At 45.2% G+C, this 27,045-nt stretch overlaps 1 protein-coding gene across 2 annotated transcripts; it reads left to right on the top strand.

Annotated features, from left to right (window-relative positions):
• Window positions 1–22,675, top strand: SPATS1 (spermatogenesis associated serine rich 1). Of its 2 annotated transcripts, none has more exons than XM_006118543.5 (7): window positions 1–196; window positions 1,064–1,220; window positions 1,317–1,432; window positions 3,397–3,558; window positions 10,686–10,806; window positions 14,255–14,317; window positions 22,240–22,675. In XM_006118543.5, exons 1-7 carry the CDS (start codon window positions 112–114, stop codon window positions 22,388–22,390), a joined length of 855 nt encoding a protein of 284 aa, XP_006118605.3. In that variant the 5' UTR covers window positions 1–111; the 3' UTR covers window positions 22,391–22,675. The 2 variants fall into 2 exon arrangements, with proteins under 2 accessions (XP_006118605.3, XP_025038139.1); XM_025182354.3 differs by having other exon boundaries at window positions 3–193.
• The last annotated feature ends 4,370 nt before the right edge of the window (window positions 22,676–27,045 follow it).

The raw sequence follows: 27,045 nt of genomic DNA, 5'->3' as shown, positions 1-27,045 counted from the left end.
GCTGGCATAATTATCCCTGAATCATGACCCCTCACTCCTCCTGCACATTGGTCTCTGGAGAGCTGAAGACCCCAGAGCGAGCTGGGTGTCACAGAGATGTGATGAAACACCATGCCCTCCAAGAATAAAGCAGAACTTATCGCAAGCGAGGGAAGTAGCATGGAAAAACCAGAGGGCAATTCTGCATCACAAGGTGGTGAGGATGATAAGGTTTGGGGGAGTAAGGCAAAAGTAGTGTTTGTATTCAACCTGTGGGGCATAATCACATTGCGGTAGTGTAGCTTCAGGATTATTATTGTATTTATTTCTATTGGTGGTAACATCCAAAGCTCTTAAACCCCATTGGGCCGGATGCTGTACAAAGCACACATGGTCCTTCCTCTGAGCAGCTCATAATTAAGAGTGAAAGAACTGATGGAATCTGAACCTGTGGTTTTTAACCCGTGGTCCACAGACTATGTCTAAGAGGTCTGCAAAAGAGGACTGTGAAAATAAAAATGTCAGATACCAGAAAAGGCATCTTTCTATGTGGGGGTGTCACTAAGTTGTTGGCAGGATGTTTCAATGTTTGAAAAGGGATTTGGTTCCCTTGTCCTGGGTAAACTCATGATTTTTTCCAATCCAGGCAATTACACAGGATAAACTTTTTAGAAACCAGACCCATCAGCTGACAGTCTAGAAGCTATAAATCCAGTTGTACTTACAGGTTCTGTTCAGAAAGACTTTAGAGGATGAAAGAGCCTGCCAATCTTGAGGAAAGAAAGTACTCCAGGCTGCAGATATATACTTGAGGTGATAGAAGGTATTTTGGTGCATGTGAACAGCAAAAGCTTCCAGGGTCTGCTAGAAATCAATAGATAAAAATGTTAGGAAAAACTTAAAGACTGTAGGTCTGATTCTCCTCTCATTTACTGTAGTTTTACTCTGCTGTAGCCCCATTGACAAAGACAGAGGAACATCAGGCCATTTTACTATGCACACTCTACTACCAAGCAGGAAATGAGTTTCGGAACTGTAGCAGTCTCTCTAAAAGTCGTTGTTAGAGATCAGATATGTATTACAGGGTCCCAAGTCAGTGAGCCTGTCTACCTTCCTGAGGTCAGGAGCCATACAATGAAATGCAACAGACTTAATGAGCATCAGCACACATCCCTTGACAGCACAAGTCAAGACCGTCTCAGCCGACCTTCTACCCATTCTACAGAGACTTCTTGTTCTAAGTATGTGAAGTATTGGCAGATGCTTAATCATAATTTCTGCAGCTCAGTGATTACCAGGAAATAACTGTTCTCTCGTCTCTTTTATTTTTTTATTAGCCATGAGCATGAACTGAAGTCCAGGCTTTCCCTTTCACCTTCCTCTCAGCACACTGATGGTCCACTACCTGCAATCAAACCATCACCTGAAACCCAACAATTTATTATGCCTCCTGGTAAGATCAGATTTCAGCAGCCTCCCACACTTGAGTAAAGGATAACAAGAAGAGCTAATTTATTTGCAACATAGTTCAGATGTTGTTTCACACACAGATAGAACCTACTACTGATCTCACACCGTTTTTTTTCCCATTTAAACTCTGTTTCTTTGTCCCTAGCAATACCATCATCTTTCCAGGCACTCAGGCCTGGAACCTGGGTGTCATTTGTGACATTGCTTTCTCTAGATTTCAGGCTATATGCAAATCATGTCACATTTTCCTTAAACAATTCAGTTTTTTTCTTCTGTCTAAACTTCCAAAGCACTGTCCACATGTTCATCATGCCATGTCTTGACTGCTGCAACCTCCTTTTTTGGATATAAGTACTGCAACCTTGTACAACTTAGTCAACATCATCTTCCTAATTCATTGCTTCAGTCATACCACTCTGTCCTTTGACTGCCTCCGCACCACTCTTATTAGGCCTCAACTGGAGTATTGTGTCCATGGAACCCACACAACTGCTGAGTGTGACTCACTGCCCCATCTAGTAACCCTTAGGCCGCTGACCTTTAGGGTTGTATTCACCCTAATAGAGCGGGCAACGGGTCCTTAAGAGGGGGGCGCATCCCACGCCAGGGGCGTACCCCGTGACACCAATGTTAGGACAAAATGCGATGGGTTTAAATTGAAGCAAGGGAGATTTAGGTTGGACAATAAGACTTCATCTACACTCCCTTATTCCTCAAAAAAATGAGGTTTACAGGATCTTGCAAAACAGGTTTTGTTTTTCCCGACAAATGGCCCTGTCTACACGGGGCTTTCTATCACAAAAATCTCTTGTGCAAAAAGGATCAGCAGAAGATATGCAAATGAGAGCACGATTTGTATATCTTCTGCTGCAAAAAAATGGCAGTGTAGACATAGAGTAAGAAAAACTACCTAACTGTCAGGGTGTTTAAGTACTGTGGCATCTCCTTCATTGGAGATTTTAAAGAGCAATTTAGACAAATGCCTTCTGGGATGATATATGGTGGTTGGTCAGAATAGACACAGAACCATAGAACACTAGAACTGGAAGGGAACTCAAGAGGTCATCAAGTCCAGTCCCCTGCCCTCACAGCAGGACCAAACACCATCCAGATCATCCCTGATAGCTGTCTATCCAACCTGCTCTTAAATATCTCCAGTGATGGAGATTCCAAAATCTCCATAGGCAGTTTATTCCAGTGTTTAACCACCCTGACAGGAAGTTATTCCTAAAGTCCAACCTAAATCTCCTTTGCTGCAATTTAAGCCCCTTGCTTCTTGTCCTATCATCAGAGATCAAGGAGAACAATTTTCTCTCTCCTCCTTGTAACACCCTTCGGCTATGTCTACACTACAAGTTTTTTGTGCAAAAAATGGTGAAGCATCCACACTTCTAGCATGTTTGTGTGCAAGTAAATCGGCAGAACAGAGGGCTTTTGCTGATAGAGTTATTTGTCTCCCCATGAGGAATAACTCATTTTTGCGCTACAGCTCTTGCGCAAAAAGGCAGGTGTGGACGCTCCAGAAGGAGTTTAGTGCAGGAATCCCCTGTCAGAAAAAGCACAGGTGGTCTGATGGCCATTCTGTGAATGGCCATCAGAGCTTTCTTGCGCAGGAGTGTCCATGCAGTGTGGATGCTCTCTTGCACAAAAACACATTGCTTTTGCAATGCGCTTTGAGGTGTGGACGCTCTTTTGCATAAGAAGTTTTTGCACAAGAACTCTTCTGCAAAAGGCTTCTTGCACAAAAACCCTGCAGTGTAAACTAAGCCTTTGTGTGTAGACAAAGATATACAGAGAGATCAGTGTGAGCTAACTACTGCAACTGTGGATGTTCATATTATTAAAGGGAATCTCTAAAAATATTACTCAAGAAATAAGCAATGTTTAAGGTGGACTTTTAAAGTGTGAATTCACCGCTGTTCCCTGTGTGTTTCACATTTCTTCCAGAAAAGAAGAGGGACCCAGACTCAGAATGGACTTTTTATCCACGGTTTGGTCTTCACACATATCATATTGGCAAACGATGCTTCTTTGATGGTATCTTTCTCCGAAACAAAACCTGTGCATCAGAAAGGATGTTAGAAATGTGTTTGGGAAGAAAAAGACATGGTACAGTTTCTAAAACAATTGCTAACTCTAGAATATTCTAAAAGACTTTGGGGACAGCATTTATTCATTGCATTAGAAGCTTCAAAATCTCAGGTGCAATTCACAACCTAAGTTGGTTTTTTGGGATGTGATAAGTGTATGGCTGGGAACATACATGAGCATCATTACCAAGGTTGGACCGATGAGAGAAATTATGAGTAACCAGTGCTATATAAAACTGCAGGCTTCAGATAGACCAGCCAATATCTGTTTCACAGAACATTAAAGGTGTGTCTAGACTACAGGGTTTTGTTAATGACAAAACTATACCTGCGTCTACACTACCGCCAAGTTCTGTCGACTTACTGTCACGGCAGTTTTGTCGATGGCAGTAAACCTCATTCTACAAGGAATAACGCCTTTTGTCGACAGAGTTCTGTCGACAAAAGGTGCTATTGCATCCACACTGTGCTTTTTCAAAAGAGAGTGTCTAGACTCTCTGTTGAAAAAGCGGCTTGCTTTTTTTGACAGAACTGGTTGTAGTCTAGACACTCTTTTTTGACAGAGGCTTTGTCGACAGTATCTATCGACAAAGCCTCTGTTGACAAAAGCCTGTAGTCTAGACGTACCCAAAATGTGATGTTCACACAGACCAGCATTTAGAAATCTTTCAGAGGTGCTTAGCAGCTATGATTGTGAGTACAGTTTGGACCTGCCTAGTCCGGCACTCTCAGGACCTGACTGGTCCTGGATGAGGAATTTTGCCAGACCAGGAAATTTGCCCTCTGCTGTTGGCCCCACCTCTTGCCCTACCTCACCCCCTACAGGATTCCTGGCTTCTCTCAGCAGCCTAGCTAACCCACGTGCTAGACTTCCTGGCTCCTGCCCACTTCCCTCCCCATCCACCGCCAGCTCAAATGAGCCACTTGTTAGCTCCTGGATTCCCCACAGCCCAGCTGAGCTGTGTGCTGGTCTTCTCAGCCCCTCTCCCTGCATCACAGCTGAGCTGCATGTTGACCCCCTGCATAGCACCAGGCTCCTGCCCCCCACCACTCCCCACAGCACACTGGGACTCTGATCATGGAACATCAGTGTTCCTGCTGGACCATGGATATTGCCAGTTTATAGATGATATGCAACCTGTATTTGGAGTCTTTGCAGCCCTGGCCAATGCCTATCTAAACATGAGTAGGGGTGCAATTTACAGGGCTGAAAGTAACTTAAATGTCTTATAGGTACTGTCCTATCGCAGCCCCGGTCTCTGCCAGATCTTTAGATAGCTCTCTGCTGGTTTTTGCGGTAGCTTAGTCAGCTCTTGGTGGATCTGCGCACTGGGGTGCACCCGTTTACTTTTACCTATGGAAAGCCACAGATATCCAAGTTAAAATTTTCAAAAGTGAATACTTATTTGCAAAGGGCAGATGAAGAGAATGTTCTGAACTAAAAACAGTCTCAAGATGATTCAGGTTGGGCACTCACAAATGTGGGTACCTAAAATTATGTGTCATTTTTGAAAATCTTGTGTCATACAGGCAGTCCCCGGGTTACATCAATGCGACTTATGTCGGATCCCTAGTTACAAACGTGGGGGGGGGGGGGAGGGCGCAGCTAGTGCGGGGTGCCTCCCCCACTGTTGTCGCCTCTGGCGGCACGGGGGGCGCTTCCTCCCAGCAGACCAGGGAGACGCGGAGCTAGCGCCTCTCCCCGCCCAGCAGACCAGGGAGACGCGGAGCGGCTTTTCTCGCCGCGGAGGACGCGGCTCTGCTGGGGGGAACAAGACACCAGCCAAAAGGGGGCATTCCAGAGCGGAAAAATTAATTTCCTAGGGAACAGCAGGAGCAGCAGGCAGTGAGACCCATTGTGTTATAGTCCCCACCTTGGGAGCAACAGCTCTTTCCCTTTTCAGCACTAGAGCTGCAAGTATCTTGTTAGCGTCACGTGAAATTAACAAGTCCCTTCCAGCCTGGCAGAGGTGAAGCTGAAAAATTACCCAGTGGTGTGGGTGGGCAAGAATGGGGAGGAGCAGGACAGAAGGGAAGAGGAGATAAGCCCCAACCCCACCCCCTAGCTGGAGCGGAGCAGGGTAAGCCCCGAGGGGATGGGTCTGGTTGCAAAGTGGGTGAGTGGACAATGAGGACCCACCTGTGGCTAAACTCCTGTTCCCAACACAGAATTTTTCTTTAAAATTAATCCTGTGGATAAATTCACACACACACTTCACAGGAAGGGATTTCCATTTTCTGCTCAGCAGAATACAACAACAGCTTTGATTGTATCAATATTTCACTGTGCTCTCCAATGACTATTGATTACACTTAATACCCATTTCACTGAACCATCTGTAGCAAATTCTATTTGGAACAGTAATATGCATTGAATAAACTTTTTTTAGTTGTAGAAAACAAAGATTCTGACTATTAAATGAATAACTGGGATCTTTCAGGTACCCCAAAAGGAAGATTTGGATATAGCATGAAACACTGAAACTTATGATCAATTTTTAATTAAAGTATAAACCAAAAAAACCTTCATATCAAAACAGTATGGCTACGTCTACATTGGCCCCTTTTCCGAAAGGGGCATGCTAATTTTACAGGTCGTAATAGGGAAATCCACGGGTGATTTAAATATCCCCCGCGGCATTTAAATAAAAATGCCCGCCGCTTTTTTCCGGCTTTTAGAAAAGCCGGAAAAGAGCGTCTACACTGGCCCCGATCCTCCGGAAAAAAGCCCTTTTCCGGAGGATCTCTTATTCCTACTTTGAAGTAGGAATGCCCCCTTTGAAGTAGGAATAAGAGATTAGCATGCCCCCTTTGAAGTAGGAATAAGAGATCCTCCGGAAAAGGGCTTTTTTCCGGAGGATCGGGGCCAGTGTAGACGCTCTTTTCCGGCTTTTCTAAAAGCCGGAGAAAAGCGGCGGACATTTTTATTTAAATGCCGCGGGGGATATTTAAATCACCCGTGGATTTCCCTATTACAACCTGTAAAATTAGCATGCCCCTTTTGGAAAAGGGGCTAATGTAGACGTAGCCTTATGTGTTTTTCTTAGAATAAGGAAGTTGTATGAGAATCAGGGTCTTTTCCACCTAACTCCAGCTCCCCGTCCCCCCCCAAAATATGTACCAGTTCCGACTTACAAACAAATTCAACTTAAGAACAAACCTACAGTCCCTATCTTGTACGTAACCCGGGGACTGCCTGTATTTTACAAATCAAGGTAATATCCTCTGCCTTCCCTTTTCTCATATTCAATTCCCTCACACATACACACACAGAGTGAGAGAACAAGAACACCAATGTATTGTCTGGACTGATATGTACTGCACCGTTTTTGAGAATTAACTCCCTTCTCCCAGTTCAGAGCAATTTATGCAGTATATAGGAATTTTACCTTCTTCATCTATTTCATTAAAATCAGCAGTAGCTAAAGATTTAGAAATGCATTGCTATTTGTTAAAAGTGAGTGATATACACATTTACAGAAAGATATTTTGACTTCAGCCCATCTGGAAGTTTCATAGTCAGCCCTGAGAAGTGTTAAATATCCAAGTGACTTAATTCTTCAAATCATGACTTACTGATGCTGTATATTGTATATAATTAGACATGACAATATCATTTAACATGGACAATTAAGCTTATATATGTAGTAGTAGTATACTTGACAATATAGATGTACCATTATGAATTCTGTTATCAGTAAGGGTACTAATGCAACAAGATAGAACAAACATGCAGTTGAAACTGTATGTTTAATTTAGTTCCAGCCTTTGCAATGAATCTGTTTAATCATAGAATACTAGGACAGAAAGGGACCTTGAGAGGTCATCAAGTCCAGTCCCCTGCCCTCATGGCAGGACCAAATACTGTCTAGACCATCCCTGATAGACATTAATCTAACTACTCTTAAATACCTCCAGAGATGGGGATTCCTCAAGCTCCCTGGGCAATTTATTCCAGTGTTTGACTACCCTGACAGCTAGGAAGTCTTTCCTAATGTCCATCCTAAACCTCCCTTGCTGCAGTTTAAGCCCATTGCTTCTTGTTCTATCCTCAGAGGCCAAGATGAACAAGTTTTCTCCCTTCTCCTTATGGCACTCTTTTAGATACCTGAAAACTGCTAGCATGTCCCCCCTCAATCTTCTCTTTTCCAAACTAAACAAACCCAATTCTTTCAGCCTTCCTTCATAGGTCATGCTCTCTAGACCTTTAATCATTTTTGTTGCTCTTCTCTGGACCCTCTCCTGTTTCTCCACATCTTTCTTGAAATGTGGTGCCCAGAACTGGACACAATACTCCAACTGAGGCCTAACCAGCACATAGTACAGTGGAAGAATGACTTCTCATGCTTTGCTCACAACACACCTGTTAAGACATGGGCAGATTAGAAACAGGATGCTCAGACATAATTGCTGGTTGTCACATCAACAGGTGGGTTGGCTAGAGAACGTGCTCCAGGATTTTATGCTGTCTTCATCTCTGGAAATACCCTTTAGAGTCACAGATAGGCTTTGTTTGGAAGACACTGAGGAGCTATGGGACATTTCCAGAGCTCTTTATTCATTATGGGTATGTCTACACTACCCTCCTAGTTCGAACTAGGAGGGTAATGTAGGCATACTGCACTTGAAAATGAAGCCCAGGATTTTAATTTCCCGGGCTTCATTTGCATAAGCCGGGCGCCGCCATTTTTAAATCCCGGCTGGTTCGAACCCCGGGCCGCGTGGCTACACGCGGCACGAACTAGGTAGTTCGAACTAGTCTTCCTAGTTCAAACTACCATGACTCCTCGTGGAATGAGGAGTAAAGGTAGTTCGAACTAGGAAGCCTAGTTCGAACTACCTAGTTTGTGCCGCGTGTAGCCGTGCGGCATGGGGTTCGAACCAGCCGGGATTTAAAAATGGTGGTGCCTGGCTTATGCTAATGAAGCCCGGGAAATTCAAATCCCGGGCTTCATTTGCAAGTGCGGTATGCCTACATTACCCCGCTAGTTCGAACTAGCGGGGTAGTGTAGACATACCCTATGGAAGTAAAGCTCCCATTGAGGTCAGTGATTGTTTGACTACGGACACCAAGATTGGTCCTCAGAAGAACAAAGAAAGATCTAAGTTGCCACTAATCTGATTTTTGTTCTGCCATCATAACAGGGAGGTCTCTCCGGCTACAACTCTGAGCAATTTGCTGTAAGAATAGTAATACTTAGTAAAACACCATTGGTCTGTGAATCTCAGAACACTTTATAGACATGAATTAACTGCCACAATATACCTATGACATAGACAAACATTATTAGATGGCCAATGGAAGCACGGTAAGCTTATGGGCCAGTTCCTTGGCCAGGGTAAAGCAGCATAAATGCACTGAAGTCACTAGCGCTATGATGATTTTCCACGGCCGAGGATCTCGATACATCAGCTGGTCAGTGGCACAGTCAGGAATAGAATAAAATGGCTCAATTCACCACAGCATGGCTCCAGTTTAATACTGGTGCAACTCCACACACAGTGGTGCCTATTGACAGGCCCGAAGACAGGGGCAGGGTAAAGGGGGGGATTGATCGGAGGCCGGGTGATTCAAAGGACCCGGGATCTCCTGGATTGCTACTGTGGCAGCAGTGGCGTCCACAGCCCTGGGCCCTTTAAATCACCACCGGAGCACTGTTTGGAGTGCTCCGGGCAGCTCTTAGGACCACCTGGGCAGACGGGGGTGCCATGCTACATGTTCCTGGTTGCTCTGAGGGCTGATGTGGGGGAGAGCGCGCAGTAGTCCGGGTGTCACTGAGGGCTGGCAGCTGGCTGCCTTGCTCCTCTCTTTCTGCCCAGAGCTCCACCCCTTCCTGGGTGCAGACCTGGGCCTCCCACACCTTGCCTGGAGGGGCCACAGAGGCTTTCGGCTCCCCTGCTTATTGAAATCAATGGAGCGATGCTGGCATAAAATTGGAGGAACCCAGTGGTTAATCAGATCACCAATCTGCTGCTCTAGTCACTGCATGTCCTGCCTTCCTTCATGAAACAATTTGTGGAGCATTACCATGATTAAGAGACAGGCCGTGGTCTCTGGTGAAGGAAGTCCATAGAGTAGAAGATATTGTGTAGCCATGATGGTGCAACTTCCATAATCATTATGTAAAAAAGATACAGAGCACCTCTTTCCAAAATTCAATGGTGAAGGAAACTGAAGTATACTCACACTTGTGGAAGGGGTTCCTCTACAGTAGGACTGAGAAACACCAAAGCACCAAACAAGGTGACATTTCCACTGTTTATGGTTTGGGCTTCAGTCCAGCATCTTTCACAGCTCTGGTCTACATTAGGAAGCTATTTCAAAATACCCCCTCCTCAATTTCGAAATAATAAGCGAAGTGCCCACACTACCAAGCCCATTATTTCAAAATCGGTTCTCCTGCTTTCCTCGGGGAATAATGCTTATTTCAAAATTGTTATGTTGGGAGTTATTATTTTGATTTTACTTATTTCATAAGTATTTCCTCGTGTAGACATACCCTGTTCCTGCCTCATCCAGCATCCTTGGCCATGGTGCTGAGACATACACAGACTAATCTGGGCAGCCTCAAGAAACATTTGCTGCTCCCTTTGACTATAGAGGAGATAGTGTTGCCTAGTGACAGAGCATTAGATGTAGACTCAGGAGAGCTTGGTTCTGTTTCTGATTCTACCCCTGCTCTGGTGGGTGATCTTAGACAAGTCGCTTCAGTTACCCCATCTGTAAAATGGGGTTGATGATACTTACCTCTGCTGTAAAGTGCATTTAGACTTGGGGATAAACACTGCTTTACATAAGCCAGGTATTAATTTATAATTACTATTACTATTATATACTTCATAATAAATCAGAATTATGATCTAAATTAGAGATGGGCCTTTTGTATCTTTGGGAAGAGAACAGCAGAAGAGTGGTAGAAAATTATGTTGCAAAACTATTAAGGACCATCACTCTCTTCAGGTTAATTTAGAGGAAAAAAATCAATTATGGATCCCAGCAAATTAAGTCAGTGGGAGATTTTTTTTGTATAAATAAAAAATAAAAGACACAAGCTATTAAGTCAATGTAATTTAGTTCCCATACCTTTTCTATTAGAGAAGGAATTCCTTATTCTGTTATCATTCTGTTTGTTGTAATGGAGATAGAAATTGATCAGAGAAATGGAATTGCTCTGGTGACCCCGGGTGACAACAGCTACAGCTGTCCAGAACAAAGCAGAAACTTCCACAAATTTGGATCAACGAGGCCTGTGGTGAACTTTGGGTGGTAAGTTAGTAAGCTGCATGTTACCTCTTATTTGATAACATTTATTTATCATGCACCATTCCTGAGTCTAGAACTGCCATCTGGGATTATTTAATTAAACTCATAGGCATCAATGAGTATATATAGTGGTGGAAAATGAAGAACAAGGGCCAAGGGACACCCTAAAGGGGCCTGATTTTCAGGAGATGGATGCTCTACCGTTTCTGAACATCATGATTCTTTCAGGTGTCTCAACTAGGGCATCCAAAATCACCTGCCATGTCTGGGTATTTAAATTCTCTCAAATCAGGGAAAACCAGGAGGAGCTTCACTGGAATAGATGGAGTGACATGAGAGCCAGGCCCAATACTTCTAGCACAAAAGCAGCATGCCCCTTTTTTTTTGTTCATGCAGTTCCTTACATCATTCGGTTCCTGTGAGTATGCAAACAGATGCACTGTCCAGCAGGACAACTCTGTGGTCCATGTATGTGCAAATGTGGCTGATGAAATGGAATAACACATATCAGATGGCAGCTTTCCAAAATGAAATGCAAACTAGTCTGAATGAAGTTGCAATGCAGACTGATGACTCATTCTTTCCAAAATGCTGTGGTGACAGGTGGATTAACAGTGCATCTTTTAGAGATACAGGTACACTTTTGAAAAGCCATTCACAGAAAGCACAGCTCGCTCTTTTGCGTTCCTTCTAATAAGCACCTTTTCTGAGAAAAAAATACTTCATCTTGTTGTATGCTGTTGCTATTGTGAAATTTCCAGGCCAGTCTATCAGCTACAAACTGGACACAAAAGTACAGACAGATGGGACCAAAGAAGTGGAAAAAATATGTAAGGGAGATATATTCATGTAAGGGAGTCATACTAAAAGAGAAGCATGTCACTCACAGGTGGCATGGTAAGGTATTGACACCTCTGTTCTGTGCTGATGCAATCAGGGTGCTGCCTTCAGCCCCCACTCTGTAGCCCCCCAGTTCTGAAGGCAGTGCAGACATAAGGGTGGCATATTACAACCTCCCTCCCCTAAAATAACCCTGTGACCCCCTTGCAACTCCTTCTTGGGTCAGGATCCCCAATTTGAGAAACATGGTCTCCCCCCACGAAAACTGTACAGTATAGGGCAGTGTTTCTCAACCTTTTTTTTAAATAAAGTACCCCTTTAAAATAATTATCAGTACCCCCAGTACCTACAGTTTTCAGACACACACATTTTTTTCTACTGTGGCAGCACATTTGTTTAAACAACTTAATTGTAGCCGGATGGGTGGTGAAATTTTTGGGTGTAAAAAGTGAAAAAATAATAAAACGCTGTAAAACTTAAAACACAAATTCAGTTTTCTCCAAATTTCAGTTGTGTTGATGTACCCCGCAGATTTCTCTCGAGTACCCCAAGGGTACTCGTACCACTGGTTGAGAAACACCGGTAGAGGGTAAAGCACACAAAAGACCACCAAATTTCATGGGCTCTGAAGTACTTTTCATGGACATGAATTTGGTAGGGCCCTATCCATAAGGAAGTTAAGATACATCTGCAGTTACTCATACAGAACTGTATCCATTTCAATAGTGGCAAGGTTTTACAGATGGCTACCGTTGGCAAGACGAGGGTTAGAGATACAGAGAGAAAACTGTTGGCACTTTGAGACTGAGTAGGGTCATAGATTCTCATATACTATTTCCTGGAGCTCTAAACATTCCCCCCTCAGCTGCGGGGTGGTGGTCACAGGGCTTTAGCCCCACAGAATGTGTTGAGCTTAGGGCTTCATCCCCATAGATGTGTGCTGGTCTTTGGGGCTTCTGCCTCACAGGCTGTTTTGGGGATTGGAGCTTCTGCCTGAAGGGATGTGCCAGGAGTTAATAGGACAATATCGACTGAGGCTTTGTTCTGGGCCATTCTGGATGAATTTTGAGCCCTGGTCCCAAGCAAGAAGAGGAGAACTAGCCATCTGGAGGGAAACAGATTTATACCTGTGAAAGCCAAACTGAGCACTATCCAGGAGGATGTGCTGGAAAAAAGTCAGAGAAGATGTCCTGTGTTAAAATTTTGCTGAGCAAAGGGAGTTGGGAATTTTGCTGAGGAAAGGGTGTTGGCTGTAGATAATGATAAGGAAAGTTCATATTAGGTTGTGTTTTATACAGAAGTGGGGCTATTTTGAAAGTGACAGGGGAAGGCACTTCTGAAGAGAAGGAGTGTGGTTGTTTGCTGATAAAAGAAGGGTAAGGATGATTGTAATGGAGACTTAGAACCCACGTCCACAAGGTAATTAAGCACCTGCATGAGATCAAGTACCTGAATAAGCCCAGTGACATCAATAGGACTTCTCAGGTGTTTAAAATAATGTCCATACTTAAGCAGTTTTCCGAATTTGAGTGAAATACTAGAATAGAGCTTCCAGTAGGTAGATCAACAGTGAATTGTATAGTGAAAAGTACTTAGGTAAAATGTCTGGGTAGTACTATGGAGTATGCCATCTAAAAAAGAAATGGCAATAGATTTCTCTATTGACATGTGATCTGAAGCTGCTCACAAAATTCTATAAAAGAGAATACATCTGGAATGCATTGTATTTAGAGCTCTGCATGGATACAAAATTTTGCCTCTGCATCCACATCGGTATGTGCAAAAATGAGTTGTGGATCTCCACATCCACATTTGTGGCTATAAAGCAGATATCTACAAATTTGCAGGACTCTTGGGCCGTGTCCAGACTCAGGGGTTTTTTCGGGAAAAGTAGTCTTTTCCCGAAAAAACTTCCCCTGCGTCCAGACTCAAGCCGCGTTCTTTCGAAATTATTTCGAAAGAACGCGGCTTTTCTTTCGATGGCGGTAAACCTCGTTTCACGAGGAAGAACGCCTTCTTTCGAAAGTTCCTCTTTCGAAAGAAGGCGTTCTTCAATGTAAAGAGGCCATCTTCGAAAGAGAGCATCCAGACTCGCTGGGTGCTCTCTTTCGAAAAAGCGGATTTCTCTTTCGAAAGATCCGCCTGCAGTCTAGACGCGATCTTTTGAAAGAGGCTCTTTCAAAAGATGCTTTCGAAAGAGCCTCTTTCGAAAGAAGCCTGCAGTCTAGACATAGCCTTGTTGTATTTCTTGAAATACCAATAAATACATTTTATTGAAAGCAAGTCAGCTAGACCACATCCACACTATGCAGAAGATCAATGCTTCTGCAGTCAATCTTCTGGGGCTCAAATTAGCAGGTTACTGTTGGTGCTGGTAGTCCTTCTCCTTACAAGGAGTAATGGAAGCTGATAGGAGTGTTTGCTCCCATTGGCCTCCCACTGTGTGGATGGCGAGAAAACATGATTTAAGATATGTCGACTCCAGCTACATAATTAATGTAGCTGGAGTTGTGTATCTTAAGTCGATTTTCCCCTTTAGTGTAGACCTGGTCCTACTGACTTGCCTCAACAAGAAGCCATGGCAGTTTTACATTTCTATTTTCTTTTGCAGTGCTACATACAAAAGGAAAGCAGATACATTTATTCCTCTCCGGCACTTGTCAGAGACTCCTTGGTAAGTGTTTTCAGAACAGGGAAAAGCTGAACTATGTGCGACTAATTCAGAGTATACTTACATTAGTAGAAATCACGGGAAAGGAAACTCAAATCAGAATCAGTGGATTTAATTGGTGTAAAGTAAGGAGAATGAGGTCCTTCATCTCCTATCTGGAAAAGTCCAGTTTGATCTTAATAAGCATACAAACAACATGGTTCTATAAAAATTAATGGTGTTCTTGAAGTATGCACTCCAAACCCCAGAGAACGTAGCCAATAATGTGACTCTTTATACAGAACTGTTTAACAAAGAGATAGAATTCTTCACCTACTGAATTTTTCATGTTAGTTCAACAAATCTATATGAGGATCTCATGTTGCTGGGCCCTGATTCTATACCTACTTGAGTCAATAGAATTCTTTCTACTGATATCACGGGCAGGCCCTTATACTCTAAAATTGTTCCATAAGAGAAGGTTCAGCTATTTACAAGCCTCTCAATATTGACATCCTTTCTGATATATAGCTACTGGACTTTTGCTGCCAACTATAATAAAATAAATTAGGATAATATTGCTACAGTGTCTCTTTTTAATGAAACACATTTGGAATGGAAGATAAGTTTTGTAACTCAACTGGATTTATTTTTTTCACTGACCAAGAATACAGCGGAATTGCCCTTACTGCTATGTCTCTCATTTTGGGTCCTTGATATATTGTACCCCTTAGCAGACTGAGTAATAGGCCATGGATAATAGCAGCCTTGTCCAGTTTATGCCTGGTTATAATTTAAAACTGTTATTGCGCTCTGACTGTCACAATAACATATCAAAGGCATGGCTGCATTGGAACACTTAGGAAAATGAATTGGAATTAAACTTTAAAGTGGAACAAAAGGAAGTATTTCTTCATACACCGCACAGCCAATCTGTGGAACTCCCTGCCAGAGGACGTTATGAAGGTCAGTTCTTAACAGGGTTAAAAAAAGAATTAGATAAATTTATGGAGAAAAGTCCATCAATAGCTATTAGCCAACATGGGCAGGGATGGTGTCCCTAGTCTCTGTTCATCAGAGCTTGAAGTGGGTGAGAGGGGATGGATCATTTGATGATTGCCTGTTGTGTTCATTCCCTCTGGAGCACCTGGCATTGACCACTGTCAGAAGACAGGATACTGGAGTAGGTCTGACCCAGTATAGTCATTCGTATGTTCTATGTTCTTATTAGTTAAACTGCATTAAACTCTTGTGTGGATGCACTCATTCAGAAGTAATGTGGCCTTTCTTTGATTTAGCTAAAGCCACTTTAATTTTGAATAAGAGCATCCATACAGGGAATTTAACTAAACTATTTTAAATTCACATCTGAAGTACATTTGGATCAATTTTCCTGAGTGCTCCTATGTATATAAGCCCTTAGATTTATACACAATATACCACATTTCGTTAATTCATAGTAATAATTCGAGAATAGTAATAGAAATGTAGCCGTGTTAGTCTGGTGTAGCTGAAGCAAAATACAGGACTATGTAGCACTTTAAAGACTAACAAGATGGTTTATTAGATGATGAGCTTTCGTGGGCCAGACTGGCCCACGAAAGCTCATCATCTAATAAACCATCTTGTTAGTCTTTAAAGTGCTACATAGTCCTGTATTTTGCTAATAATTCTAGTTTGGGTTCTGGAACTCTTTCCAAGATCCAGAGCTGTGCTAGATCTTTCCAAGTCCAGAATTTTCTATTGGACTTAGTAGATGTTTGCACAGCACCTACCGTGATTGTGCTTTGATCTCAGCTAGGGCTGTGTGCATAAAACACATCTCTTTACTCAAGCATTTGACAGAAGGAGTTTTAATAGGGGGTTATCATGATGCCTGTCACACTGACAATCTGCTTCTCAGTCAGGGTTTTGTATTTATTTTAGTGTAGCACCTTCAGACCTAGCCAAGACCAGGGTGACATTGTTCTGTACAAACTCATAGTAAGAGGTAATCCCGGAAGGGTTTACAATCTACGATCTTATCTATACAGAATATTGTATCACTTTAACTATACCAAAGTGAACGCAATATAACCTCCATGTAATGTAGACACAGTTATGCCAGTATAAATGTGCTTATGAATTATAGCTATTCCCATGGGAAGAGGAATAAGATATGCTGATAAGGCACTTTTAGAGAGGCAAAAGTGTCCACTCTAGGGTTTGTGGCTAGTCACTTTTTAGTTAAAAACCTTTAACTGAAGCAGTTACACCAGTACAAAAATTCTTTGGAGACCAGGGCAAAATAGACAAGGAAATACTGCTACCCTCATGTGCCAGAGGCAGTAGTTTGAGTGACTTTCCCAAGGTCTCACAGGAAGTCTGTGGCAGAGCCAGGGACTAAACCTGGAACTGCCAAGGCCCAGGCTGATGCTTTAATTACAAGTCAACCCCTTCCTCCCACATGAGGGTATGAAGTAATGTGCAATGAATGTTTATCTCTTTGTTTAATTTGCTGGATTCTGTTTGCTTAGATGCTTCCATTGGCCAGTTTAAAATATATTAACTTCTGTGACCTTAGACAACTCTGTATTAACACCCGACACACTACTGCATGTATAAAATATGACCTGTGAAGTATTGTATGAAAGCTAACAGCATGCAGATTATTCATGTCATTGTGAAAGGCACATTTTAACCTTACGTGATGTTACTAGAACATGTTTAAGGTAGGACAGACTAGCCTAGGTTGCAATGATATGGTCTGTCCTAAGCAAAGGAGTGTGCATTTACCTCAGTTTACATATCAGCAGTAAGCAAAGCTGTTGAACTAAACCATTGATCTCAGGAAACAGAGAATTAACATGGCTCCCGCACCTTGGAGCAAACAGGAGACTTCAATGCCCAGGAGGCCTTCCTGATGTATAAAAAAAAAAAAAATCCATTTGGGGACAAAAGGAACACTGACCCCTGGTCTATGCAATGGGATAAGTTCAAATTAAAATAAGCAACTTCAGCTATTTTAATTGCGTAACTTAAGTCAAAGTATCTTAAGTCAAATTTTGGCACCGTCCACACTGCGGGAAGACAAAGGGACCACAGTCTCCCTTCAACTTCCCTTATTCCTCTGAGAAGCAGGACTACGGGCATCAACGGGAGCGCCCCCTCTCAGTTTGTATTAGCGTGTCATCACTAAACCAATCTAGGGCTCTGTTGAAGGGAGGGGTGTATCTACCCCTGTTAAATTAAGAAGCGGTGATGTACTGACTCATTAAGAGAGCAGCAAACTTAGTATCTTCTGTAGTAAGAATGGAGCTGTACATTGCAGAGAAACATCTCTGAGAAGCTGAGAGGCTGGAGTTCTCTGTTTGTTACCTGCCTTCCTGCTAGGTGAGCTTTGGGCCAGGAGAGCCTTGAGGAGTTTACCAGTCAGGAAGACAAGCTGATGTGGCAAAGTCTAATTGCCATCAAAACTCACACTTGCTGAGGAAGAGAGGTAACATGGTGGCTACCAGCTCTGCGTATCTCCAATAGTGTGTTACAGCACTATCTACATTCACCAAAGGGCTTGCCAATGTGAACAATTAGTTTATTACAAAATGGAGTTTGAATTTACTAGCTACAAGCACTAGCTTGACACAAGTTAACTGTCCCTGTGGGCCCTGCTGTTGTACATTAACAGTTTGTGAATGGTCTTTGATCTATCCCCAGTTCAAAGAGAACTAGATCAAAGTGCAAGAACTAGTCTACCAATCCAGGTCAGGTTTGTATGAGGCTCAGTTGCCCCCAAATCTTCCTGTAGACATGTCATTAGGGCATGTCTACGCTACAGAGAAGATCGATCCTTTGGAGGTCAATCTTCATGTGTTCAATTTAGCAGGTCTAGTGTAGACCCCCCAAATGGAATACCGAGGGCAGCCCCACTGGTGTTCTGTACTCCTCATGTGAAGAGTAAGGGAAGCCAACAGGCGCGTGTGCTCCCATCGGCCTCCTGCAGTGTAGATGCCTCGGCATCTTGGCTGCAGGTAAGCCCTATCCAGCTACACATTTTGCATAGCTGGATGGCGTACCTCAAGGTGACCTGCCTGGTCTAGTGTAGACCAGGCCTTAGAGAGTGCAGAGTGGAATAGCAGCAGAAAGAGGGTAGAAAGAATTACACAGAAACTACTTTTTGTATCTCTTCCATTGACGGCTGTGGCAGGAAAGCAGGGACATGAATGAATAGTGTAGCTTTATCTCCCTCCTGTGGTGACTAGAGCCCCTAGCAGTGAAACTGACTCCATAGAACAGTTTATGTGTATGAAGGACTGACCTGAAACTTACATTAAAACATAGGTTTGTGTTTTTCAGGTAACACTTTACATAAAAAAATTCAGAATTACAGCTTCATTCACACAAGTAAATGAGATGCTGCAGAGACTAAAGGAAAGAGGCCACTATTTAAGATGGAAAGGACTAAACTCTGCACTCAGTTATACCAGTGCAGTGAAAATAAAAAATAACGACATTCATTTCTGTTAAGGTGCTTTGGATACAGGCTGCAGTACCTGAGCGGATAATTTGTTCCACATGCCCCGAGTCACTTCTTACTTATACCACTTTAATCTGGTGTAAAGGAGAAGAGTCAGGCCCATAGGTTGCCAACTTTCCAATTTCTTATAACCCGTCACACAGTCTCGACTCTCATTGCTTGATCCCTTTGACTGGCCACTCGCTTCCCACTCCCTGGTAGAGCTGGGCTGAGAGTGGATGCAGAGCCTGCCTGCCCATCAGAGGCAGATAGGAGCTGGGCTTTCCTGAGAAGGGGTTGGCAAGAGTTGATGACGTTAGTGTTCCCTGAACTCTGCTCTCACCCCTGAGTCTTCCTGGTCTCCACATCCCAGAGGTCATGCTTGCAAGCCACAGGGGCAGGCTGGCAGTGGTGTTTGCAGGCAGCAACACCCCTATTCCAGTACCCCTGCAAGTGGCAGCCAGACCTTTGGTGTCTGGGCAGTACTTCTGACAGGACTCCTTCCAGACCTGATTGTTGAAAACTGGACACCTGCCAGCATTGCCATAGGACCTTAGGCCCGGCTCCAGCATCCATGGACATTCGAATGGGAATGCTTACGAGAGCAGAGCGGGACTATATTACTTAGCTACACTGGGAGTGGATGGAGGTTCAGTGTGGTTACATAGCTCAGTATCTAGGTAGAGGGGTGGCTGGTGCCAATCAATACCCTCCTCCTTCTCCTGTCTGTTCAGTTGGTCTTCAAAGCTGCTATATGGTAACAAGCCTTAGGCCATGATCCTGCAAACACTTGGACTCCCATAACTCTCCATGGGTATGTCTACACTACCCCGCTAGTTCGAACTAGCTGGGTAATATAGGCATACCGCACTTGCAAATGAAGTCCGGGATTTGCATAAGCGGGGCATAATCCCCGCTTCATTAAAATAAAAATGGCCACCGCGCTGTGCCGACAATCAGCTGATCCAGCACAGCGCGGCAGTCTAGACGCAGCATGGTCGACAAGGGAAGCCTTTGTCGACTGCTCCGGTATGCCATGTGAAACGAGGTTTACCAGAGCGGTCGACAAAGGCTTCCGTTGTCGACTGTGCCGCGTCTAGACTGCCACGCTGTGCCAGATTAGCTGACTGTTGGCACGGCGTGGTGGCCATTTTTATTTTAATGAAGCGGGGATTATTTAAATCCCTGCTTCATTGACTATGCCTAGTAAACTACTTTACATGGCTCCGTCGGTGGAGCCATGTAGTCTAGACGTACTCAATCTGATTATGAGGAAATAGAGATCCTTACTCTCCAAGCTTGTCATGCCAGAATCTTTTCTAAATGCTAAATGTATTTAAAATAAATCAGATTACATATTAAAATATGTAGATAAAAAAGTAGTTTAAAGAACAAATCACAGTTAAATCTAATGTTTATTTGAAGCGTTTGCTCTTGGGAACTCATTGCTAATTATATCTATCACTAGTGCATCGACAGTGTTTAATGCTGCATATCTCGAAGGATCTTTCAAAGCCACAATGACATAATTTTAGAAATGTCTAGTCTTTGCAGGCCAAATGCTCATCTGATGAAAAACAATACAGATTCCCGGTTGATCTATGTTAATTCACAACAGCTGGTCATCTGGCCCTGAATATCATGGATGCTGTCAAGTAAACAGCATCTCTAAGAAATTCCCCTTCATCACTTACTAGAAATTGTTTTAGCCGATGTTCTTCCAGATATCCAGCACTAATATTTCAGGATCTGATATTAGGTGGTCTACTGTTAAGACATTTTGCTATTATGAGAACCTATTCTCAGTTACTTATAGCTTTGCCAAACTTTACACTTTTGAATGAACATTTTTATGCTGGGTTTCTGCTGCAAGCTAAATTTTGCTCTGGAAAATGAATCAGTAGAATTATCAGATGAAATCAATGGAACTTTGCCATTTTACTCTAGCTGCAGATTGGGCCCATGGCTTTTGTCAGTGTCTGACCTGATTTAGGATATTTAGGGATGAAAAGTCTTATCCAATAAATAATAATTGAACACTTACAAAGCTGGATTTTTCTATTCAATATCTAACATAGTATGTAGTTTTCAGCAGATAATCGCTCACTTGGTTGTAGAAACCAAACATAGGACCTATGTCCTAGGGCGTCCTGTCAGATCATCACGTTAATGAATTTATCCAACTCCATAATCAAACTAATTAGGATGTTTGCTACCTGCTACTCCAGTTGAAAGCCTCTTTCAGAACTTAATTCTTGTTGTTAGAAAATGTCTCATTTCCATACTAATTTTTTCATAGCTTGTTTACCTCCCCGCCCCTGCCCCCGCCCTCCATTTGTTCATGGGCTTAAATTGCTCTTCTCTCGAATTGTTGTTTATACCTTTGCTGTATTGATAGAGCCATCAAAACGTCTCTCAATCTTCATTTGCCTCGGCTAAACAAATCAAACTCTTTCAGTCTCCTTTTACAAGGATGGGTCTACTTCATTTGTGGCTATGACAATCACATCATGGACCATGAAATCTGGTCTCCCCTGTGAAATATGAAGGCAGCATGGACAGTGATGGCTGCTGGCTGGGTGCCCTGCTCTGAAGGCCGAGCACAGAGCAGTGGCTGCTGGGTGGGCACCCATCTGAAGGAAGTGACACCAGGAGCGTCAGTGTAGAAGGGTGGCAATGCTGTACTATGCCATCTTTTCTTCTCTGCTGCTACTGGTAGTGACACTGAGTTGGGCACCTAACCAGCAGCCACTGCTCTCCTACTGCCCAGCATCAAGCATTGCTACTGCCAGCAGCAGCACAGAAGTAAGGGTGGCATGGCATGTTATTGCCACCCTTATTTTGCACCACCGATGGAAGTGGCACTGTCTTCTGAGCTGGCTGCCTGGCCAACAACCACCACTCTCTCGCCAATCAGCTCTGATGGAAGCACAGAAGAAAGAGTGACAATACTGCAACCCCCTATAATAGGTCTGCCACCCCCTTTTGGGTCATGACAAATGCTGTGGAGAAACTTGCAATTGTCCTGAGTTATTCACAACGCGAACAGCAAATCTCACAGATGGGTCACATAGCCACAAAATTTGGTATTTATGTTGTGACCAACCCATAACAAATGTAGGGTTTTGCCATGATTTACATAACCCCCTACTCACAAAATAGCCTATTTCCCTGATCATACTAGTACCCCTTCTCTGCATCTGGTCTAGTTTGTCTTTCATAATATCATTAACACTGCTCTTTCTATACACTAACCACCCTGTAAGATGGCAAAAGGAACCCTTCCCCTGAATGTTTCCCACAAAAGTTGCTTTAATATTTAAATATATGCTGATGCTGTAATGTTCCACTCAGTCCAATTTGGTTTGGCCGAAGACCAAATCAGGAAAGCCGCTCTGCTGTAACGAGTGCACTTTGCAGTTCATTAACTCATTTGCATTTCTCCTGTCCTCAGCATACCTTTCAACATGAAGGAGAAACAGGAAGAATTGGAGACAGAGATGAACAATGTGAAAAGTCTAGAAAGATGGACACCTGCTCCAACATTGATTCAGGCCTTTGGTGCCACTGGCCTGGCACACAGAATCAAACAGCGTGAACCATAATGGAAAGTTCTTCCATTTTGTAAGCCACTCATATCTCTTGACGACATAACATACATATGCAAATACTTCTGGATGTGATTTCTTACTTGGACGGTCCTTGTAATGTGTTGTAGCAACCACTGTAGATAGTCTGTTTTCAGACTTTGTATTGACTTTAGTTCATGATCCCACCTGAACAGAACAAAAATGTGTAGTTAATGCGAAAGGACAGAGTAGCTTTTTGCCCCACGTCATGTTACTTTCTTCACAGTGGTTGTTTCCATGGAATAAAGTTCTTGTGCTGGAGTGATGGGTTTTATTTGTTTGTCCCAATGTCTAGAATTCACAGGGGGGTTTTTCTTGGATTTTAGAGACACAGTGTCAGGTATGAACACTATTTGTACCTTGCAAATCTATGGAGTCTTCCATTCAAGCATCTCAGAGAGCTTTAACTTAGTCAGACATTAAACTCAGAACACTTGTTTCCTAGTCTTGTACCTTCAGTGATAGGCTATGTCTCCTCATCTTGCTGTTCTGAAAATATACTTCACTTTGCTCTCCTGGGGTGTGTCTAGACTACAGGGTTTTGTCGACAAAAATGGACTTTTGTTGACAAAACTGTACCTGCATCTACACTGCTGCTGAGTTCTGTCAACATAACGTCGAAAGAACTCGGCAGTTTTGTCGACGCTGGTAAACCTCATTCTACAAGGAATAATGCCTTTGTTGACAGAGTTCTGTCAACAGAAGGTAAGTGTGGACTCAGGGGAGAATTTATGTCAACAGTAAAGGCCTCCAGGAAGAAGCCCTGGTGGACACTCCTGCCACAGCTTTCAACTCTATTGCTCCTGCATGTAGCCATCTTTAAAAGGCACAGGCACCCTGGATCAGCATTCTGGCAGCAAGCCAGCTCCAGACAGAACCCTGACTGCGCAGCTCTTTGCGGTAAGGCAAGTCAGAGCCATGTCGCAAGGACAAGCCCCCCAAACCTCCCTGACCCTTCCCGGGTATGTCTACACTACCCCGCTAGTTTGAACTAGCGGGGTAATGTAGGCATACCGCACTTGCAAATGAAGCTCGGGATTTGAATTTCCCGGGCTTCATTTGCATAAACTGGGCGCCGCCATTTTTAAATCCCTGCTCGTTCGAACCCTGTGCCGCGCGGCTACACGCGGCACGAACTAGGTAGTTCGCACTAGACTTCCTAGTCTGAACTACCGTTACTCCTCATTCCACGAGGAGTAACGGTAGTTCGGACTAGGAAGCCTAGTCCGAACTATCTAGTTTGTGCCGCGTGTAGCCGCGCGGCATGGGGTTCGAACGAGCAGGGATTTAAAAATGGCAGCGCCCAGTTTATGCAAATGAAGCCCGGGAAATTCAAATCCCGGGCTTCATTTGCAAGTGCGGTATGCCTACATTACCCTCCTAGTTCGAACTAGCGGGGTAGTGTAGACATACCCCCCGGGACACATCCCCTCAGGAAGCCAGGGGCACAAAATGCCGGGCATCCTCCTGGTCAGGGCTCGAGATCAAAGCCCTCCTGGAGCTGTGGGCCGAGGAGGAGGCTCTTCAGCTACCACAGTCCAGGCACAGGAACATGGACATATATTCCAGAATGGCTGACGGCATGGCCAGGAAAGGCCACCACCCCCGCATGGCACCGCAGGTCAGGGCCAAGGTGAAGGACCTGAGGCAGGCCTGTGAGCACAGCTCCTGCTCCGGGTAAAGGGCACACTCCTGTGCCTACTAGGAGGACTTGGACAGGATCCTGGGGACAGTTTGCCTCCTGAGCATCTTGTGGAGTCTGGTTTGGAGATCCCTGTGTAGCAGCGGCTGCAACTCCAGCCAGATGACCCAGAGCTCCAAGAGGAAGAGGAGGAGGAGGAGGAGGACGGCACCCAGAGCACCCAGGAGCCAGATGCCCAGACTTAGGAGTCCTCCCAGGCAACTTCGGATGCCAGGGAGGGAACATCAGGTGAGTGCTGTGAGGGTCCAACACACACAGGGCAGGGCAGGTGGGAGCAGAGTAAATGGTGCAGTGCTGTGACATGTCATGCTGATCACAGCCTGGGGGGAAGGTGGGCACACCTATGGCTGCCCTCAGGGAGGGCCATCCTACCCTTGCACCCGCACAGCTGCTGGGCACCACCTGCTCCTGGCAGGCAGTGATGCCAGGTGCAGGCATGGATTGGAGATGCTGGGATTGCCTCACAGCTAGAGGTCTTTCAGCACTCTGCGGGAACTCCAACCTTTGCCTGACACTTGTCTGTGCTGCTCGGCCATGCGGTGTGTGTGAGGGGGGGCAGGATGGTGGCCTGCACACCTTCTGGGCTCCAGGGAGGCCGTGGCTGCTGGCCAGGCCACACCATGCCTTGCTGAGACCCACATGAGCATCCCCTGACCCTAGAACAAGCACTGCCTGCTGAGAAGAAGGAGGGCATGCCCGCTCAGGGATAGTGTGAGCATGCATGACTGGTGACTTTTCCCTCTTGTCCACCACAGCCAGATCAGCTGACCAAGAAGTGGGCGTCATACCTGCCCCACCACCCAGATGGCCGCAGGGAACCCGTTGGCACTGGCACACCTATTTAGACCTGGTGCACCAGCACATCTCAGTCCTGCAACAGATGCAGGATTCAATGGACAGGAGGATGGAGGCAGAGGCCGAGTGGCATAGCGCTTGCTGCAGGAATTTGCCCAGCAGAGCACTGATATTTGCGCTGCGATTCGGGAGGCCATGGCCTTCCCTGGTCCTGTGCCTGGTCCTGCTCCTCCTGCTCAGCCTGCCCCCCCCTCAGTCCCTGCCCCCCCTCAACCTCTGCCCCCTCCAGCCCCTGCTCCCCCAGCCTCTGCCCCCCTCAACCTCGGTCCACCCCTCAGCCCCTGCTATCCCAGACCCAGATACAGCCCCACCTCCTGCCCAGCCCCCTACTGTCCCACCCCACATGCGCAGCCGTGTGCAAGAAGGCCTCCGCAGCTAAAGTGCCAGGGGCTCTTCATCCAGGCAGCCCCCTTAGCCCTGAGCCTCCCTCCCCCCTTCCATGTTGAAATTCCCCCTTCCCACCTGCGAGAGTCACTGAGGGAAGCACTTTATTTTTTTTTACAAAGAGTTTATTTTGTCTGAACAAAAGACTATTTTATTTTATTTTTTCAAAAAAACAACAGTGAAATAAACTGTACACATTTTTTAACCAGCACCTGTCTGTGTTGTTAGTGTGTGATGAATGAGTCTAATGTGTGAATATGGGACCGGGAGGGGTTTTGGGGAGGAAGGCATTGGGGGAATGGGGAAATCCCACATTTGGAAGGACCTGGGGAAAATCATTGGCCTCCATGGGAGAATTGCTCCCTCAGGGCTTCTCGAATGCGCAAGCCCGGCTGGTGGGCTTGCCAGATGGCAGCTATCCGGGGCTGCTCAAAGTGCCTCCCCTCCATGTCAGCCTGTGTCCTTCAGCCAGCCAAAGGCACACTACACCTGGAAGCGAGCCCAATTCAGCTGGGAGTGAAAGAGTTCCCTGCTCACATCCAGGTGGCCAGTGTAGGGCTTCATGAGCCAGGCATAAGGGAGTATGCTGCGTTGGCCACGATGCACGTAGGCATCTGCATATCCCGGACTACATAGTTCCACTCTGGGAAAAATGCCCCAGCCTGCAGCCTGCTGTACAGGTAGGAGTTCCGGAATATGCGGGCATCGTGTGCCCGGCTTGACCACCCGACACAAATGTCTGTGAATTGTCCCTGGTGGTCAACCAGGGCCTGCAGTACCATGGAAAAGTAGCCCTTTCTATTAATATACTGTGCTGCTCTATGAGGTGGTGCACGGATCGGGATGTGAGTCCCATCGAGTGCTCCACCACAGTTTGGAAAATGCAGCCCCGCAAATCCAGCCAAGATGGTATGCAGGTCTCTGAGGCGGACAGTCCTGTGAAGCAGCTCCAAATTGATGGCCGTCACCCCCTTCAGAAAGGGACAAATACAAACACAAATAAGAGGACATTAGAGGAGTTGCATGAGCTGATGAGAGGTGCTCCCCCACCTCTCCCCTCCCAGACCCCAAGAGCCTCCCCTCAGGCAACTACCCTGCCCCCCTGCTCACCGCAAGGTGAGGCCAGGCCGGCTTCTACCACTCCCACCTCATCCCCCATTCCCTGTGCCCAGTTCAGACTGTCCCCCTTATCTGCCTGCCCCCCTGGACTGTCCTCCGAGAGTGACTTACATCCATCAAGACAGCCCCGACAGTAGACCTCCCCATGCCAAACTGATGCACCACGGAGCGGTAGCTGTTGGGGGTGGCCAGCTTCCAGACAGCAATAGCAATGCACTTCTCCAGAGGCATGGCTGGCCACACGCGGGTGTTGTAGGGCAGGTGTGAGCCAGGTCCCCTGGTGTTGTAGGGCAGGTGCGAGCCAGGTCCCCTGAAGTTGCAGGGCTGGGGTGAGCCAGGCACAGAGCTCCAGGAAGGTGGTCTTCTGCATCCGGAAGTTTCGTAGCCACTGGTCATCGTCCCACTGCTGCATAACGAGCCGGTCCCACCAGTCAGAACTGGTGTCCAGCCTCCAAACTCACCTTTCCATGAATAAGTTTGTGGGCAAGGGCAATTCAGCTCTGCCGCAAACGTCATGATGCTCTCATGAGCATGCAGCAGAACTTCCAGCAGCATGGTGTGGGGCCATCAC

This window comes from Pelodiscus sinensis, chromosome 3 (genome assembly GCF_052426305.1).
Source record: "Pelodiscus sinensis isolate ZL-2025 chromosome 3, ASM5242630v1, whole genome shotgun sequence".
In the NCBI taxonomy this organism is placed as follows: domain Eukaryota; kingdom Metazoa; phylum Chordata; order Testudines; family Trionychidae; genus Pelodiscus; species Pelodiscus sinensis.
This window is presented reverse-complemented; position numbering and strand designations above follow the sequence as displayed.

Coding starts and splice junctions, on each gene's coding strand:
- SPATS1 (XM_006118543.5), top strand. CDS start 112: ATGCCCTCCAAGAATAAAGCAGAACTTATCGCAAGCGAGGGAAGTAGC. Junction 1,433..3,396: donor ACAATTTATTATGCCTCCTG/GTAAGATCAGAT, acceptor CATTTCTTCCAG/AAAAGAAGAGGGACCCAGAC. Junction 10,807..14,254: donor CCTGTGGTGAACTTTGGGTG/GTAAGTTAGTAA, acceptor TTTCTTTTGCAG/TGCTACATACAAAAGGAAAG.